This window comes from Ylistrum balloti, unplaced genomic scaffold, assembly GCF_031769215.1.
Source record: "Ylistrum balloti isolate Yb309-2 unplaced genomic scaffold, AGI_CSIRO_Ybal_v1 Utg370410, whole genome shotgun sequence".
In the NCBI taxonomy this organism is placed as follows: Eukaryota; Metazoa; Mollusca; class Bivalvia; order Pectinida; family Pectinidae; genus Ylistrum; species Ylistrum balloti.
The window spans coordinates 55,339-76,097 of NW_026782279.1; the positions used below are offsets into that span (position 1 = coordinate 55,339).

Consider the following 20,759-nt stretch of genomic DNA (forward strand, 5'->3'; position numbering starts at 1 on the left):
CATTCTGGAGCCACCGGTTATGTTCTAACAATGAATGTTGGTTGTATCCTCGAGTCTACGTTGTCGATATTTTTACCACTAAGTTAGTCCCTATGCTGTGTAGTAACATACTATTCATCTGTTGCATAACAATACGGCAGATTTGTGACAACTGTATATATACACAACCAACTACAGAATTTTATGTAGAACGCAACAGCTGTACTGCAGTTCAAGGACATGTCAATGAAATTAACGACCTAAAATATAACAGGCGACCGAGCGGAAAATCCAAGTGATCGAAAACCAATGTCACGATTTAAAAGGGAATCAATTATCATATCAGTTTTAGAAGCACATGTTCAAGGTTCCTTAGACTTGTACAAGTGTATCAGGGACTGATAGGAATATATAAGCTTTATAATTCACTATTTTTTTTCTATAACAACATGTATGTGCATATTACAAACGCTCTGTAGTACAGATAACCTTGTTCAAAGAACCAACACGAAGCATGTCTTCGCACGCCTGGAAGCTAAGGAGAAAACACGCTGTGTTAATAGTGAACTTCCTAAATCTGTTTTTGTGTGGCGGTTTTCCTTTCAATATGTCAGTGTTAAACTTGAAATTTCTACATGTTTTTGGGGAAAGTAAAGCACAGACGGCCCTGGTTCAAGCTGTTACTACCGGGGTATTGGATATCGCAGGTGAGTCATTTTTTATCTATTGTTTTGAATTTTTTTATTTAACAAGAAATGTCATTATGGAGTTAAAGCATGATAATTTACTTAAGAGATCTTATGTATATATTATTATTCCTTACGATGACCCAATTATTGATTACACCAATAAACACGATTTTACACTCCTGAACTTACCTCACACACGATGATATAAGTCTATAAAACATTGTAATGTGGTTCATGGATCAGTATGTATGTGTGTTACGGATATTGATTGAGAGTGGCAGACACAGCTTTAGGGTGATGAACCATTCATGGTCTCCAGTAAATCTCTTTGGAAACCTGACTCTAACGTTGCATACATACCATGGCAGAGGACATGTGTACATATAGACTATATCATTTGCCGGTACTTCATGCACTGAAGCATATCTGTGTTTGAAAGAACCAGTACACAGGTTTTGGTTTGTCTTCCCACGCCCGGTGTATCGTGTGTTACCGGACCCCGTTGACCAATAATAAATTAATTTTTTAGACACTGCTGTATTTTAAACGGTTAGATTGTAATCAATATTATAAAAATATAGTAGCTTTCCTTAGATTTTAGGTTAACCTATGCTATTTAGTATTTGGTTACAAAATTTTAATTTCCTTAAAAAATGAAGTTAGGCTATGTATTTGGAAATATTTGTTGAGGTCAAATTTCTTTACATTATCAGGTACAGGTCCAAAGTTCATTTCACTATCAGCAAGGTCATCAACATAAAGCTCAGAAAACAATCTCAACACATGTTTATATTATGAAAACATATAGATCTGAGTTTATTTATATGGTTATTAGTTTAAAAGTAACACTATATGAAGAGCATTGCTTCCATACTTAATTGAATTTTCTCCACACTCCCTAGTGATAGTGTTAATGATTAACTCTCATTGATAATTAAATTATACTGAATAAAATAATGAAAATTCAATTAATGAAAACAAATCATAACACAGTATTCAATATCAAATAACAACGAATACACTTAATATTGCAAGGCATGAACCATTTTGAAATCTAAACAGAACAGGTTATACATAGTGTAAGATATCATGTTATGAGTTTCCAATTGATATTTATCCATACTGCTAAATTCGAAAGCTGGTGCATCGGTGAATCGTTACGCCTCTACTAATAACCTAATAACAATTACTGTGGTTTTATTACATCAGACCACAATATTATTAAAAACTTTTATCAAAAATTGTTGGCTAACAATATGACGTTTTTTTTTATTTATTTAACCTCTAACATCAGGACAACCATTTCCATAAACTGGGTGGTCAATTATTATAACAATTATATGTTACGTATCAACACTCTAAAATTTGGAGATTTGTCTGCTAAGTTGTGAAAATGTTTTCGGTAGGAGTTAAAGTTCAAAAGTGTTATTTTGGGCAGCAAACTTTTAAAATCTTCTCAAATTCTAGAAAGTCTGCTTTATTGATATAATCAACGACTTGGAAAGGTTTTGTAACTTACCATGAACACTCTCAAAAGAATTTTGTTATAAAAGCTCAATTTCCGCTACAGGTGAATAGGCAGTAACAGACTTCAAAAGTTCTAAATTATTGAAAGTCTTGAAATTTGATACTGAAGATGCAAAGACTGTAATCTACAAAAAATTAATTATTTCAAAGGTCATAGGGGATTCAAATGTTATAAAATATTTAAACGATTTCTTCATAACGACCAAATGTAATACATTGTTGATCATTTTAACTTCCAATATAAATATTGAAGATTGCCAATATATATCATGATTTGAACGTTTCTCAGGAATCATTGGTGGAGCGGGTGTTAATAAGTTTGGAGTCAGAAAAATTGGAATGTGTGGTGGCCTGCTGGTTTTGTTGGGACTCGCTTCTTCATTCTTCGCTACAAGTATTCCCTATCTAATCGTCTCCATCGGTGGTGTTTCAGGTCAGTGCACAGAATTTTTCAATAACCTGTTAATTACCCGTGACTGGATAGCTAGTATAGGTAATGTAGTTTAGTTAAAAAGAGAAATTGCAGTTCAGCAAGAGATCAAACTCGAAGCACAATTTATGTAAACAAGTATTTTCATTGTTTATGTTATTGATATGGTGCAAGGTGCATCACAAATGAGTCTTGATTTATGGAGGAAGAATGAACAAATCTGAATATGGACGGTACCCAGATTGGTCACTCGCCCTGCACTATAACGTCAGATTGCCTTTAGTGTGATGTCCTACGCGTGTTTTATTTACAGATCCTCTGTACGCTATCCTCGCCCACAGCGGCTACATCCTCATCAATCATTTTCATGGTACTTTTAATATACATTATATCGTAAATGAGTTACATTTTGCAGACGATATACCTGGATAACCTTATATAGATAGGAAACATAAGAATATTTTCCTTATTACTATATATTGTCTTATTAATTTGTGATGCTAAGCGCTCGTAGAGGAATTCATCAGATTAGCGTTGCATTTTGTCGAAGCTTGTTGGTGAACTCTTGTCTAATGAAAAAAGTTATTTTCTCTGACACATATCAATATCAGTATCGAACTGCTTTCATGCAGCATGTATGGGCAACATAAAAGAAAATGGTAAGTAAGCGCTTTATGTTTGATTCTTCTTCATAAAGTTGGCATTCAAAATGTCATTGAATGCCAAATAAGACAGTTCATATAAGGACTGAATCTGACATTAGTTGATTACATGGGATGATGAATTTACTTACCCCTGAGACAAATTTAGTTAACTTTATTTGCCCATATTTACATTTCCTACATTTTCAGCAAAATGAATCAGATATCCAATTGAATTGACCAAAGATCTAGTAATGGGGACAGTCGGAAAATGGAATGGCTCGTATGACGTCACAATACATCAGTATTAGTTGTAGTAGTAGCTTCTGTAAACAGCGGTGGGCAAACGTAAATATATACTTATAAAAAGACCTGTGGATTTTAACATAAAAACATGCTGTGATATGTTATATGTCTATAATAATTATTACATCTTATAGACTCTTAATATCTCTCGGATTTCCTTTGATTTGTCTTAAAATATGTTTTTAATATTTTTGCACTTAATCAACAGGATTCGGCTTTTCTCTAACGTTTGTGTCTTGCTTAACATCCGTTGGGGAACATTTTAACGGACAAGCAAAGCTGGTTGCGATATCAATAATTGGTGTGGGAGCTGGATGTGGTTCCATGGTGTTTCCTTTCCTGTTGAACTATCTGACAGAACAATATGGCTGGCGAGGATGTATTTTAATTGTGGGAGGAATCATGGGGCAAATGGTATGCTTTTTTGCCGTTTGTAAACCCAAACTGGTCGGAAAACCACAACGTAAACTTATAAACATTCTGGAAGATGACAAAAACAAAACATCACAGCTTCATCACCTTCTGCAAGATGGCAGTGGCAAAAACGGAAACAATGCTAATATCATTGGAATACCCAGGGACCAAAATGCCTATACTAAAAAGTTAAAATCACTTTGCGTAAACACTGTTTTTATCATTTTTATTTTTGGAATTTCCTTGGTCATATCTTCCTGTTGTGCTTCTTCTATCTACATGTTGGACTTCCTTCGAACTAAAGGCTTCGATGAACATCAAACTTTGTTATTGTATTTCTATATGAATATATCCACAACTGTCGGTAGGTTAATCCCTGGGTTGTGTATACTGGTACCACACATAGATGGTCTTATTGTATCCGCAATCTTTACCTGTTTGAGTTGTGTAGCGAGCGTCGGTTTACTGGAGGCAGCCTCATACTACCACCATGTGATGCTAATGTGTTTGTTTGGACTGGCCTTTGGTTGTAGTAACACAGTCCTATCTATGACTACAATGGAACTTGTGGGTGTCGATACTTACGCCGTTGGAATGGGAATCCTCATGCCTGTTATTGGTGTAAGCAACATTTGTGCTGGTGCTGTATCAGGTATGTACACTGTCATTAAGAAATGAAACGTGCTCACTAAAACATCAAGTGAACGTAAGATGATTTTTTTATAAAGTATGGTTCCAAGTTTAAACTTCTAGTGACTTTCAAAGATAAGATAAGTTGTATTATTTGTAAATTAATAACTTGGGGTTAGGCCGTCATATGAAATCAAGGTGAGGTCAGAAACCATTCCAAGCTATGGGGGTAAACTGAGTCAAATTCATAAATGGCACCATTTTGACAAATCTCCGCTATTCTGGAATCATTCTTCATCATTTTGAAGCATTATGCAACTCCAAGCTTTAAAACATTAAAAGTGATAGCACGAATTAGAATTACGTCGAAAAGTAGGTGACAGTGACCCATTTTTATAACGGCTTAATTATATCAAACATATTCTTATTTTGTGTCTAAGTACAAATAAGAACAATATATTAATTTATCATGCCGTGGTTTAATAAGAAATACGTTTGCACAGTCTAAAGATCAGAGACGTTGCCTATTCAGTGTCGGTTCCTTCTGGAAGAGTGGCTGAACACGCTGTTCGCACAAGAGACGTGCAACAAACTCTATGTATCGCAGAATTCGAGCAACAACAAATGCTAACGGGGAAGGGTGTGCGATATGGGTTGGGGGTAATTTAAACTGTCAATGTCTACCACCTCTTCACATTTCTTGTCAAAGAGATAATGGCTAACTCTAAAGTCAATTAGTCCTTTTTTAATAACAAATATTACCAAGAAATTGAGTCTGCCTTTCTTTTGCATGTAATTAGATTTCATTTAATGGTAAAAATATATATTAATTTATGTTAATAATAAAAATCACGTTTGTACGTTAACAACTGCCATTATAATTAAAGTCCAAGACTGATTTTGCAGTTTTGTTTGCATCAACAACTTCCTATTGCTATTTCAGGTTGGTTAGTCGACGTCACTGGTTCATACGAAGCATCATATTATGGCATGTCAGCTGTACAGGGTGTGGCTGTTTGTCTGTTTATTACGGCTGCTGTGATACGAAGATGTTGTCCACCCCAAGACAATCAGGCCACTCTGAGCCAAGCGATAGGCACACATCAAGGTGAATCAGACCGCCGTCCTTCCTTGCTTGAGACTTCTTGATCTAGTTATGGGCCAGTTCCCATTATCATGATTTTCATGCAAGAAATCCTCAACTGACGAACGAACTCGTAACACAAGGTTTCAAAAGGTACATGCTTATTATAATTACAGGGAAAGTTTCACGTCGTTACTGTGACCACATTGAGAAATAGGTTACCGTATAGCCTCTTATTTTCCAAGGTGAAATAATTTTTTCTTGAATGATAATTTCGCGATGTGGCATTAATAGACGAGCTGTGTACGTAAATGTTCTGTACAGTTCTTCGGTGTTCCGTTGTGTTTCCACATCTTTGTTTATCTCGCGTTTATATAGGAATGCAACCTAAACTTATATCAAAATGTGTACATATATCTGTCAAATCAAACCATCATCATCGCAGGACATAAAGCAGGGTGGTACAGGTGACTCATTCAACCAAATGTTGATACCGAAATAAAAACCTGTTTGAAACCACGTGTTTTTGGGATGAAGCTCTTCAACAGAGTCGAAGTTTAACTTTCTTTTATTTGAAGAAAATACATTATGGAAGTATTTTCTCATTGTTCGGGCCGTTTAAATTTGGAAATTCATGTTTTATATTTTATCACTCCAAGCGTTTTATATCACTGACAATATTTTCTTAATCATAAAAATGACCAGCGAAACCGCGCAAATATCATTCCCGCAAACATAGTCAGCTAAACGGTATTTCGTTATGTGATATACGTTATTTGAGCTCGTTACTTTTCCTGTTGGTTTTGTTGTTGTATACCATGTTCGCATTTGAGAACGTGACATTACTTACTTGGATTGACCAATGTTTACTTGGCGGGTGCCGTCGATAAAACAGAAGACGCTTACTATTCCGGAACAACCGGGCTTATTCTTATAATTTATTCAGGGGTCTCCGTGTAAGTTTTTTTATCATGATTTGACCTAAGTTTAATTGAGTTGAGTTTGGATTATGATTATGTTACTTTTGTACATTTTCTTCAGGTTGGTTATGTCAATAAAATAGAAGTTCTTATAACACAACCAGTAGAAGATTAGAGTGTGACGTTACGATGACTACACGGTCACATTCATCTTATAACACAACCAGTAGAAGATTAGAGTGTGACGTTACGATGACTACACGGTCACCTTCATCTTATAACACAACTAGTAGAAGATTAGAGTGTGACGTTTCTATCACTACACAGTCAACTTAATGTTATAACACAACCAGTTGAAGAGTGTGACGTTTCGGTGACTACACATTCGCCTTCGTCTTATAGCACAACTAGTAGAAGATTAGAGTGTGACGTTTCGGTGACTACACATTCACCTTCGTCTTATAACACAACCAGTAGAAGATTAGAGTGTGACGATGACTACACGGTCACCTTCATCTTATAACACAACCAGTAGAAGATTAGAGTGTGACGTTTCGGTGACTACACATTCACCTTCGTCAGACAAATGACCAGTGTGGAGCGTACTAGCACTGATGTACATAGCGTACAGGATGGTACGGAACCGACCAACTTTTTCGGCTTCGCTATAATCCTATGTACACTAAGGTCGAAAATAGTGTGACGAGATGGTAAACAGATTATGAACCAAATAAATACATCAGATGGCAACAACTTACTGTAGTCGCTGGCTTGTTGACTTCGTGTTATTTCCTCGGTTTTTTTTCAGAACGAGGGCCATGAAAGTTAAAAAAGATGACTAGTAAATAACAAGCATTACCTGATATTTTGAAATATTGAGATAGTGAGGTTTTACGAATGTATGCAGCTGTCGTGTACACTCACTCTGTGAGAAAATACGACGTCCATACTTTACAATAATTTATAGGTACTTTAGATCAACAATGAAGTGCAAATGGATATGTTCCTGATATTTTCTCGTTATCTTTAATTTCTTCATAGTATGGTTGTAGAAAAGGCTTACAATTCAATAGAATGTTCCAAAAGTAACATTAGAATGGACACAGTATCGCTGAACTCTCTAAGATGCTGAGGGCAAAAGACAAGATATGACGACACTTATTTATTTCCAGAAAATGGGCTCACACTTGATCAATGATTACGTTTCAAAGTTTGGCTGTTTTTTTAATATTGTATACTTATGATAAACAAAGCTGGTAAAATAATATTTTGAAAATGGAATGAGTAAGAGAATATCCTACCAGATTTGTGTGGTATCTGTCTATTATTAATACCAGTAAGGTAAGGGACATAACTCGTCTTTACATATCTGTAATAATATGTTGAACTCTTCAATGTGAAGTCATTTAAAGTTGTTATATGTTATGGAACACATGGTGTTGAACTGTATGTTTACACAAAGAAGTAATCCGGGGATGAGATAGCCATCTGTCCACAGAAAGCACGATATATGCTACAATCTGCAACCTAAGTTGTAAAACTTTCAACGTTGTTTTGGTACAGAATGTGCTCTGTTTATTAAACATGCGTTGGTGGAAACAAAAGCTGAAAATCATTGTCCTGTGGTTAGCCATGGAAATAATCAATGTTTTAATCAACATTTCACTGATCATTCTGTACTGTCGATAAGTTTCCGTATTTAGGAAAAACAAACCCAGTGCCACAGTACTTATAACTTAACACGTATCACATTATACCGTATGCCGCTTGAAATATATTATATTGGCCTACTTGCAGTTGAGCTGTATGGCATCAATGACCGCATTGGCTCATGTGGAAAGTTACTGATGGTATTAATATCGGCAATATTTTACACTAGAATCTGTCAAATTTAACATCCCGCAGTACTTCCAATGTAGAAATATTTCTGTAATTTCTTACATTTTTCAAAGGCCATTGTGTAGCACCCTGTTAAATTTGTGTGTGTCAACCAATCGAGCTAAAGAGAAGTTCTCTCCAGCCGAGTGGTATATTGCGGCTAGTATTTTAACAGGGTTACAATTGCATTCAAGTTTTTTTTTTCAACCACAAACAGAACCTGCAGCAAATTTAATGTAGATGACCTAAGAACTACCCATCAATTTGTTTTTGTTCTACCTCTCCTTATAACTAAGGTTCACCTGGGGATGTAGTAGCATTATCCAAAACGTTAAGGGTTTTAAATATCCTGAAACTCTGTCCATTAATTGGAATATGAATTTCAATATAGTTAAGGATCTGTTGAAGACTATGTCAGAGAGGGGGTGAAACGCTGCGCTAGATTTATTGTCGGAGTGTCTTAAATCCATTCGGTCAATCATTCTTAAAACATTTAGCAGCTGAAATCTAAAAGGCTAAGCCACAGGTCATAATCCTTAATACTGATCAACACTCCAACATGCACGTGACAAATATGTTATTGTGTCTGCAGGTAAGTACATACAAAACGATATGCTAGCTGATAACGAAGAACCAAGCCCAAGCCCCTTTATCGTTGCAATCACTATCAACTATCATTTAGATTGCTTATTAAGGATGAGGATACGGACCTCCTACAGTTATATTGGATTCTTAAATTCACATCACTTTATAATTTTTAACCAGACCTTTGTCAAAGCTTCTTACTTAAACCCTTAGTTATGTTATATCTAATGCACAAGTTTAAGGTCGTTACAGTGATCTCATTGCGAAATGGTATGTTTCTGTGTGTGATATGAAACTGTTCGATGCTTGGTAGTTTGCTTGTTCGTTCCATGGTTGTAGACTTTGTTGTTATTTAGGAATGTAACATTACGTATTTGATATCGTCGAGGAAGCAGAAGACGCTAACTCTTCCTGAACACATGGTTATGTTCTCTTAGTACTTTTTCACGAGTTTCTGTGTAAATCTCGATTTTTTTTTTTTTTACTTGCCAGATTAGGTTTATTCGAGTTTAGTATGTTCATGTCTGTTTTAAAACAGAAATTGTATGGAAGCATCGACGAAGAACTACAGTCCACACACTACGGATACAGATGACTGAAATGTTCATTTCTCTCATTTCATGCATGTACTGCAGTATCTGTCATTGACCTTTCTGACCACTCCCGACTAATGTCAATATTCCAATTCTATCATGCCTCTAATGACTTTAAACTGAAGTGTCGCCCTTTTCTGTAATGACTAGACCTGGAATTGCCCGCACCAAAATGTATATATGAAAACACATTGGAAATTAAACGCAGATTTGGGTAAGCAGGTGACAAGTACTCTGTATTACGAAGAAGACTGGAAAATCATTGAGAGTTGGACGTCCGAATAACTCCTTCATAGCATTTCTATCCATGTATGATGCGCATCCGCTGTCATCATGTTGTTAAAAATTACAAATATAAGCCCATGCCACGTGCTTTGATTGTAATACAAGATCAACGTCATGCCACTAAACAAAGGATTCAGAAATTGCATGAAGTGACTTTCAGATCCAAAGTAAGCCGAGTTAAACGTGTTAATATCGATAATTATAGAATGGTGTGTGTGAATTGTTTTGAGAGTGTACTTAATGATGTAAAGTGCGATAAACCATAATCCTTGTGCTGGTGTGCCGTAATGATGGTCTTGCCTCAGTCTAGCTCCTGATATTGGATTTACAATAGTCACAGGCCCAAAGCTATACCTGTTCTAAGTCCAGACCATGGTATGATGTCAATGTTTCAGCTGTTTGGGGCAGAATATGTACAGGAAATGGGACTTCTCGTCTCAATGAAATATCTTGGACTCTCCTGTAATTTGGCAGCCCGTTTTCACCAGCAGGAAATTAGTACATGTAAGCAAAATGGGATGGAAAAATAACTCTTTGATGTAGGTGTCGAAGAAAACGGAATTGCCATGACAAAAGGTAATTTTCGTGATGGTGTACCTTGTATTACAATGATAGCTTATGGGACTGTAGTAAAAGAAGTCATTAGCATAACTACAATGAACTTAGAGATACAGGTGTAATCATAGGGAAAGAAAATTAAATTTTACGTTTAGAAATTATGAGCAAGCACTGTTACAGGGCATCAAGAGAGTTCAGGCAATGAAATCAGATACAATTGTTTCATTGGCCATTTGTCGTATACTTCTAAACAAGGTTTGGTTATTCTTTTCCTTAACGCCTTTTGAAATTCGAACTGCAGTTTGACAAGCTTCTCCTCTTTTTGCCTTTCTTTTTACTCTCTTTTTTATATTTAGTGGTCATTACTCTGACTCAAGTTTAACCTGATAAAAAACATAACTCAACTACACAAAACTAGAGTCCAATACGTACATCCATTAAAAAGTAAATAAGCCAATAGAAAACAATGACGACGAAGGACAACAGTATGTGCTCCGAACAGTTCCACGTATGGACACAAAAGGTGACAATTAAAACACTAGGAGTGGCGAATGATACAGTTGTGGTGAACGTGTAATAAAAATGGCGTCAAGTCCGTGAAATTTGATCAATGATTTCCAATGCATGAAACAATTATAGAATACTGATGGGGAATTCTAGGTCATATTAATTCGTAGGATCAAGGCATTTTGGGGCGCGCGACAGGATGATAAAAAGCTTGAATTTTTTCGTAGTTTCGGCTACAAAACTTTCAAATTAATAAGTAACATTTGTGTTGAATAACTATTTAAAATGTAATTATACATGTGTTGTGTTTATCTCAGTTTTCTTCTGACCCCACATATTACCATCTTTCGAGATCAAGAAATCTCATTTTCTCTTCAGTATCTATATTATTGGCGCATGCCCACTCATATCATTTTTGTTTTGTTTCACTTGAACTGTACGTACATGTATTACTGAGTTTAATTGTTTTTATTTTAACCACAGACCAGTAACAGTAAGCAAATACGCAAATCCGCTTGTCCAAAAGTCAACACAGCAGGTCAGTTAACTTGTTAACCTTAAGAAGACCTCGCGTGCCAAACCTTAAGAAGACCACACGTGCCAAACCTTAAGAAAACCACACGTGCCAAACTTAAGAAGACCACACGTGCCAAACTTAAGAAGACCACATGTGTCAAACCTTAAGAAGACCACACGTGCCAAACCTTAAGAAGACCATACGTGCCAACAATCTGTTCACACCTGTCGGAGATATTTGAAAAAAAAGCGTTTATAACAACATCAAGGGCGTTTACCGACATCTGTCCATTGTGAACATAACTCAAGAAGCTATTTCAAATCTCAAATTCAAAACATTCCATTTACGTGTCAAGCGCACACTATATAATTGCATTATACATAAAATGACATTACATTGTAAAATGTACCCAGCCAATAATGGTTTACTAGACACTTTAACATATGACTTGTAAAATGTTCAACTGGCATACTGGATTTTGCTTAAGCGACATATGATTGGTACCACAAGCCTTTACATTGTTATGGTTTATAAAGATGGTGCCGTTTGGCGTTCATTTTTTTTCAAAAGTAAAGCATACAATAAGTTTGTAACCAATTTAATATAAACTTTGTTTCATTCATTGATGTGTACGTAAACACCGCGATTATATAAAAACAATCACATCTGAATTGGATTCAGAAGCAAGTTTTGTTAACTTGTATAAATCCGTCTTCGTTTCTGATGCACTTGAATTAATGTTACATGGAAACAAGCGGAAAGTGAAGATGTAGACGCTGATTCTCGTACTATTATATGTGAAAACATGGGATAGAGACAAAAATAATCAAAGAAGTAGCGTGATACCGACAGAATAATATTGAGCCAACAAAGCAATCATTCATATTCCTTGGCGCTAACAATGAGCTGATTTAAATGGAACAGTACGGTAAATACGTATGACAATACAGTTTCATCACCATTGTAAATATTTTTTATGGTCATTTGTGTGGGGTTTGATCAAAACTCGCGAAAGGAATGAAAACGCGACAGAGCTGATAACGAATTTCTAAAAAAAAACTTATGGTGATCTTGACCCAACAATACTGAAACAACAACTGACGTACCCCGACCTCAATCCCCTTTTAATTCTTCACTTTAAAGTACCGTCATGTCGTTCTTTTTTCGTGTTACTACAAGTGATCTAATCTATATTTGATTGTCCATAAGTTCCGGTAATATATATTAGTATATGTAATTGTTGTATACATAATGTCCATTAACGGAAAAGCGGAGAAAATGTAACGTCGTCCCAACTCGGTTTAGTTAATGAAAGTTGACTTCCGGTATTGGAATCGAGTCTTTGTCGGAGCTAGATGTGCTGTAATAATTACTGCAAATGCATCGATGATATTACTACACGCCGTTTTGGTTACATATTTGTTTTCAGTAATATCTAATATGTGTTAAGACAGTGCATGAAAATTACTCCGGGAAACTTAATAACCACAAGCCATTATGGGAATTGCACATCAATACGAACTTGGTTCAATCATTATCATACCAAAGGCCTGTGATAATACGGACGGTGATTATGATACGCGAAAGACTTTTTTAATAATTCTCCGATATACCAGTTGTTCTATTTTTAGTTTGTTGCTTACAAGTTAAAAAAATGGGGCTTGTTGAGTATTTATTAAGTGATTGACTGTGTACTTACCTAACCAAGTGTTGTTTACAGTCACATTTCGACAGAAATGACTGCCAAATCATTATGGAAACTGGAAGAATCTCTTGATGTTTCTGAGGTTAATGAAGCTGTGAGTCCCTCGACACCAACATCACACATAAGTATTCCAACTGCATTGATCATGAATGAAATTGTTGGTGAGAAATCAATATGGAAATTAGATGAATCCCCTGACGTCACAGATGAGTCCCCTGACGTCACTGAAGTAAATGAGGGGGCAAGTCCCTCTACACCAATATCACAGATAGAGAATGGTATAGCAATATCTCCTGATGCAGATGTTCCTGATGAAATCGAGAATGTAGGCCTTGGAAATATACGTGGTAATTTATGTATCCCAGACAGAACAGGTCTTATTTTGACTTCCAATGGTAGATATGCAGTCAAAAGGAAACTGAATGTCAAATCTATTGAGACAAAGTATGAAGCTATACTTGCTGTTGAACGTGGGAATAGGAGAAAATCTGATATTGCAAAGGATTTTGGCATACCATCAAATACCCTGTCATCGTGGCTGAAATGTGCTGACAAAATTAAAAATGCTTTCTTAAATAGTACCTATGGCCCAGAGAGGAAGAAAATGAGGACAGGACATTTTGAATATATTGAACAAGCTCTTTATAAATGGTATGATGAAGCCAGACGACAAAACTTGCCAATTTCTGGTACAATTCTAAAGAATATAGCAGGAGAAATTGCAAGTAATATGGGAGAAACAAACTTCAAATGTTCAACAGGATGGTTGGACAGATTCAAAGGAAGATATGCAATAAGTTTCAAAAATGACAAAGGCAAATACTATCCAACATTGTGTTCCCAGTCACACCCAAATGACATCTACAATGCCACTGAAACTGGATTGTTGTACTGCATTCTCCCAAATAAAGAGAATATCAGCACTTTGAATTTTCCAAAGGCGCAAAATGATGATGAAAGACTAACACTGATGGTCGGTACAAATATGACTGGTACGGATAAGTTACCTCTACTTGTGATCGGTAAAGAAGAAAATCCTTTCAATTCGGGAAACCATGTACAACTTGCATCAAATTTCAAATATGTTTCAAATAAAAATGTGTTCATGACATCTGATATTTTCACAGATTGGATTTTGGATTTAGATATGAGATTTCGTGAAAAGAACAGAAGAGTTACTTTGATATTGGACAGGAATGCTGTTCATCCAGCGATAGAAGGACTGAAAGCAATATCACTTGTGTTTGTTCCTGCATCTGATCGGAAACTGCAGCCATTAAACCAAGGCATTCTACATAGCCTCAAAGTACAGTACAGAAAAAGCCTCATCACAAGGCAAGAACAGATTTCAGACACAGACTTAAAAATCAGCATTAAAGATGCTATATTGCTCTTGGATGAAGCTTGGAACAGTGTTGGGCCAGCAAAAATTTTTAACTCCTTTAAGCTGTCGGGAATCAAATCAGTGGATGTTGATGAAGGCGATACAATGCCTACAACTGATGAAGAGGATGAGGATCGAAGCGTGCATTCACAAAAATATAATTTCCAGCGAATCTTGGATGAATATGCTCGCGTTGACGAAAACATATCTACTTGTCAACCTCAGACCTGTAGACCAATAGATGATTCTGGAGTCACAAGTGATGCATCAGATAAGTGCTATGCCAACATGTTTCTTGTGACAAGAAATGCTGATACATCTCGTAAAGTGTTTGACGGCAGACAGGCAGATGTAGGTGAGCATTCATTTGGTGGTCACTTGTCCCAACTACCAGTGACAGACATTTCTGAAGACAATGTGATGACTATGCGAAATCAAAATTATGGAGATACTGACCATGGCACAGACACCAGTCATACGCAAAGGTCACAGAGTGCATCTGCAGGCAACCATTCCATTCCTTCCACTATGGATGCTATGCAAGCATGTGTTACTCTTCGAGCCTACCTAGAGGCACAGAATAATACAAATGATCTTTTGGAAACGTTGGCAAAGATATCAGATCGTGTGATGAAAGAAGCTCTTGTTGAACACCAGTCACAGCTAAACACTGGTGCTGAAAGGACTAGTAGGACCCATACATCTAACAGTGACCTTGAACAGTTTCATGTTAAACATGAAAATATCAACTTTTAAAAGAGATCGGAAATTTAAATGTAGACTTTGATTAAAGTTATAGAGAAACTGTCAGTTGAACATGAGATTATTTGATATGATGTTTCAGTAAATAGTTGTACCATTGTTCCAGCAAGAGATTCAATGTACTGTTGTATTTATATAACATATTCATACTGTAATGAGTCAAGGGAACCCAACTCATTACTTCTGCGAGTCAGAAAATAAAATTTATAAGACATTAAATTTACTATAGCAAGAGTAAGCTTATATGTAATTTTTTTGTCCATCATGCACCATCAATCATCGTACACCATCAATCATCATGCACCATCAATCATCGTGCACCATGCATGAACTTTTTACATTTTAAACTTCTTCCCAAGTTCTGTCAGTTGGATTGAGATGAAACGTACCTGAAATGATGCGCAGCTAGTCTAACAAGATGTTATTTTTTGGGGTCAGTCCAAAATCCAATATGGCTGCCATCTTGAAAAAATTTTTAAAATAACTTCTCAAGTTCCGCTGGTGCCATTGTGCTAAAACTCGGTGAGAATGATACAGAAGGTAAGTCAACAAAGTGTTGTTTTTTATTTAAGGCCTTGTCAAATATTTAATATGTCAACCATAGTGGCCATTTTGTAATATGCTTGCACATTTGTGGTTTCCTTGAACAATACATATTTTAAACTTCTTCTTAAGTTCTATCAGTGGAATGGAAATGAAATTGTCCCGAGATGATCCTGATCAAGTGTTGTTCTTTTTTGCGGTTCAATCCAAATCCAGTTTGACTGCCATCTTGAAAAAACACATTAGGATTCTCGAGTTTGGTGTCATTGAGTTGATATTCTGTGGAAATGTTAAGAAACTGAAATGAAGGGTGTTCTTCACCTTTACTACTAAGATATCTGTAACTGTTTGAATTATATAATGAATGTTCCTACTGTTATATATAGGTCTAGTCAGTGGACTGTCAAGGCCCACAAACCTATTGTTATAATTGTCATATTAATACAGAAGTTGATAAAGTTTGTTTGTCAGTGGAGTTGGTCACCGCGGAAACAGGGTCACTCTGAATAACATACAGGAGACTGGCCACATGCCATGCATAAGAACATGACCTTGACCGACTGATTCATTTCTCAGCTTCTTGAGCAATACAAAGCACTCTAGTTAGGGAGTGTAACAGAGCAATACAAAGCACTCTAGGTAGGGAGTGTAACAGAGCAATACAAAGCACTCTAGTTAGGGAGTGCAGCAGACCAGTACAAAGCACTCTAGGTAGGGAGTGCAGCAGACCGGTACAAAGCACTCTAGGTAGGGAGTGTAGCAGACCGGTACAAAGCACTCTAGGTAGGGAGTGTAGCAGACCGGCACAAAGCACTCTAGGTAGGGAGTGTAGCAGACCGGCACAAAGCACTCTAGGTAGGGAGTGTAGCAGACCGGTACAAAGCACTCTAGGTAGGGAGTGTAGCAGACCAGTACAAAGCACTCTAGGTAGGGAGTGCAGCAGAGCAATACAAAGCACTCTAGGTAGGGAGTGCAGCAGACCAGTACAAAGCACTCTAGGTAGGGAGTGTAGCAGACCAGTACAAAGCACTCTAGGTAGGGAGTGCAGCAGAGCAATACAAAGCACTCTAGGTAGGGAGTGCAGCAGACCAGTACAAAGCACTCTAGGTAGTGAGTGTAGAAGTTTATATTAGTTTGAGCTTCAAATTCTTCTGCTGCAAAGTAAGATTACCTGTAAATCATTATAAAAATGATAAAACTCCAGATTTTCCAGACTCTTAGTGTTTGTATTCAACATTGTTATAGCTTTATAGTACTAGTGATCACTGACAAACAAGCTAGCCTAAACTGTACGACACAAACTCACAATACAAACACTAGGTATGACATTAGATACTTTAAGTGTAACATAACAGAAATCCAATTAGGAGTTTATCTTCCACTATTGTTTATTACTTCAGATTGACGAAGAAAATTAATGAATTGGTCTTAACATGTAAATAGTAACGGCTATCAGCCGAGTGTCAGTATACATATAGACTGATAATGAAGATGTACATGCATGTTTGTTTATTTTTTACAGTATCTACCTGGCAATAAGCCCACTAATATTACTGTACTGTAAAATTATACACTAATACAACTTCATTGTTTTATATAAATCAGCCTATCACTGACTTTCAGTTGTCCTGGGCCTTGGTAAATACATAATATGATTCAGTTCTTGGAAACCACCCAGCAATCATAACCTTTTAGTCAATATTAAAAGAGTTGATCTCTGATCTCCATATACATGTATGTATATAATGTAGATGGATATTTAAAGTAATATTTTGTATTTGTAATTATATACCAAAATGATGAACAGATGTTACAGTTCTTTGTGAATTTTGAAACGCATGTATACATGTTGTAAATGGCAAACATGGGACATTAAATTGGGTACAGTACAATTATGTAGATTCATGTACAATAATTTCTGGATTTGATTCTGAATTTGTTGACAAATTTTTCAGTACAGGTGTATTAGTCAGAGTAACATTTTAGTAACTCTAGTCTTGTACAACACAATTAACTAAGAATGTAATAACCTGTATAACTTTTATTTGATTTAATTGATAGGATGCTTTTACCTAAAAAAGGGTTTATGCAAAAAAAAACATTATTAATAGAGTACCAGAATTATACATTTATAATACTCATAGTCTCAGAAGTAATCAAAATTTTTTAAAATATCTGTTGTTGTATTGGCTTTGGTAAATTACTTTGACGTGACTGCGACATCATTCAGACTCTATACTAGTTGTTTATACAGTTTGTCGTGGTAGATATCCCATCATACATCTGTTAACATAAATTGGATGTTTTCTATTTATTGTAGGCATGTTTATTGTCTTGATATATTCATGTAGACAGAAAATGTTGTACCTTTTGACTATATTGATCTCAATCTGACGTAATTGACAATTTGTCCGTTCATAGTTAAGATTACCGTAAAACTTTTATATTCTTTAATGTAATAGAAGAAAGGTGGATATTTGTTCCTCCTGACCTTCACCTTTGATATTAACTAACCAATATTGGCCATCAGTAATTTGAACATTTAAATGTTATCAGTATTTCTCACCCTCCATATGCAGTTTTACATTGATCTTTCTCAACTTTCATATGTAGAGGCATTTTTGACTCCAGCTGTACATGTTCATTCTTAGAGGAACCAGATTAATACCTACATAAATTTAAATTAAATTCTGATTAACCACATGTACCCAATTGAATTTTTGCATAAACAAACATATAGGCTGTTTCAGGTAGTTATTCATCTTAAACTTGAACAGTTTAAGTTTGTTTTTACAATTTCTCAGAAAGTTCGTTTTCCCACTCGGACCATTGTTACAGTAAAGTGGCCTTCTTGGATGTAACTGTTGAAGTTTTTTACTCTTTCTTTTCAATCTCATGTTTCATATACATTTGTTTTTGATATTCTACATGCAAGACCTGTTTTAAAATTTGGACAAAAAATAAAAGAACTGATGGGGCTGTTGGTTATGTTTTAAGTTTGGTTTTGCTCTTTGCCAGGAAGTTATGCTTGATATTTTCTCAAATTTCATAAGTATATTTCCCTTGTGTGTGGCCAAAATGTGACTTGGGATTTTGACAGCAGGGCCTCATTTTTCCTTTGATAGTACTGCATCAGTCCTATTGAATTTCATACAATGTTTCACTTTGACCCTTGTTGTGTACCGGTATATTAAATTTTGATATTAATTCAGTTAAGACTGATAGGTGGTTTGCTTTGAACAATTTGATTTTTTATTATTTCTAAGAAAGCATTACAGGTTTTTCTGATCTCAATCTTCCTACATGGATTCAGGTAACTCCCAGATACTTGTGCATGTTTTGTGTGAAAGTTATCAGACAAAGGAATATGTAGCTATCTTGTATTTGAAGTTGAATTCTGGAGGTGGGGGAGGGGGGTGTGTAACAAATCTAAGAAGATCTTGTAAAAATTCTGCAATGTTGAGCACTGTAACCATTCAAGGATCTCATTTACCATATATTGTTTGAAATATAATTGAGATATTGTATGTATGTTTAGATTATTGAACAACAAATGTACATTCTCTCATATTATTGTACCTTGTATGTAATTGTGTCCATATATAATTTGTACAAAATTTGATGATTTGTAAAAGGAGTTAGAAATGCAGTTGAAAGTACATTTTCACTGATTGATTAAATTCATTGTTCAATTAATTGATCTTTGTTTTCTTATTTCATTGATTTTTTTTGTTTACAATGTGGTCTTTTGCTTCATACTATCTGTAGATAGAGGAGCGCCTCTCTCTCTATGAGGTGATGATTTTCCAACTCTTAACAACTGATCCGAGGAAGCATGCTCCATCAGCTTTGTGACCGAGACTGCAGGCCACTAAAGGAATAAAAGCTGTTTGGGATATTGGAGGACACCCATGTAGTTTAACTGAAAATGGTTCACAGGTTAACAAGTTGTCTGTACAAAAATTTTCCTGAAAAACCTGTACATAGTGACCTGATTACCAAAGCAACCCTATTTTCTTCTTAAAAAAAAAACTTCATGCACATCTTCACTTGATGGATAACATTGATGTGTAGTTTCATTGAAATTGCTTCACAAGAGTTTAAGAGGAGTTTTCTGTACAAAATTTTTCTACAGAGATGCTGATTCCAGTTCATCCACTCCCCCACCTTCCCGATTTAGTTACGTATAATTACATGACATTCTAGAATTATTTATCCACAGCTTCTCTACATATAGTGATACAATAATTGTTCACGGATATAAAAATGACATTTGAACAATCAACTAATCAGATAATGATAGGCTAAAGTTGGAAAAATATAAACTACTTTAAAAAGACATTTCCATTGTTTATTGTTGACCATATGGAATATATTAATACAGCAATTATTATAAGGATGGAATGGGAATTGCTGAAATACATGAACAGTTTAAATGTTTGACACAAATACACTTAATAAAGTGTAATTTCAAAATATTACTCTCCCTCTTCATTATAGTGAACGTTTTTAAGTCAGGAAGAACCATTTGAATAACCTGCAATTAAATTTGTTTGCTGGGATAACTGCCCTGTAAACAGCCATGGTCATTTTTAAGTCGGAGTCTCCTTGTCACTGACGGCTACCAAACTGAACAACATAGACCCTTCACATGCTATCCACAGAAACAAAGGTAAAAAGTTTTGCCAAGGAACACAACCATGACAGCCCAGACCGATCTGTTTCTCAGCTTCAAAAAACAATCCCCCTACACGTGAAGGAATCGTAACAAAGAAAGGCAATATCATGATTCTGTTAATAGTTTTTCTCCAGCCATCCTGAG

General features: G+C 35.7%; 2 protein-coding genes across 3 annotated transcripts; both read left to right on the forward strand.

Annotated features, from left to right (window-relative positions):
* Positions 1-553: 553 nt before the first annotated feature.
* Positions 554-6,803, forward strand: LOC132554492 (monocarboxylate transporter 12-like). Of its 2 annotated transcripts, XR_009554399.1 has the most exons (5): positions 554-686; positions 2,485-2,628; positions 3,781-4,638; positions 5,560-5,853; positions 6,742-6,803. XR_009554399.1 is itself a non-coding variant. In XM_060218804.1 (4 exons), the coding sequence occupies exons 1-4, from the start codon at positions 587-589 to the stop codon at positions 5,763-5,765; spliced, it is 1,308 nt and encodes a 435-aa protein (XP_060074787.1). In that variant the 5' UTR covers positions 554-586; the 3' UTR covers positions 5,766-5,882. The 2 variants fall into 2 exon arrangements, 1 of the variants encoding a protein (XP_060074787.1); XM_060218804.1 differs by lacking the exon at positions 6,742-6,803 and having other exon boundaries at positions 5,560-5,882.
* Positions 6,804-12,909: 6,106 nt separating this feature from the next.
* On the forward strand, positions 12,910-19,633 carry LOC132554487 (tigger transposable element-derived protein 4-like). Its single transcript, XM_060218798.1, has one exon. The coding sequence runs from the start codon at positions 13,280-13,282 to the stop codon at positions 15,386-15,388; it is 2,109 nt and encodes a 702-aa protein (XP_060074781.1). The 5' UTR covers positions 12,910-13,279; the 3' UTR covers positions 15,389-19,633.
* Positions 19,634-20,759: the final 1,126 nt, after the last annotated feature.

Excerpts from the sequence above, each read along its gene's own strand:
- LOC132554487 (XM_060218798.1), top strand. The coding sequence starts at position 13,280 with ATGACTGCCAAATCATTATGGAAACTGGAAGAATCTCTTGATGTTTCT.
- LOC132554492 (XM_060218804.1), top strand. The coding sequence starts at position 587 with ATGTCAGTGTTAAACTTGAAATTTCTACATGTTTTTGGGGAAAGTAAA. Across the intron at positions 2,629-3,780 it reads CTCCATCGGTGGTGTTTCAG|GATTCGGCTTTTCTCTAACG; the intron begins GTCAGTGCACAG and ends CTTAATCAACAG. Across the intron at positions 4,639-5,559 it reads TTGTGCTGGTGCTGTATCAG|GTTGGTTAGTCGACGTCACT; the intron begins GTATGTACACTG and ends TTGCTATTTCAG.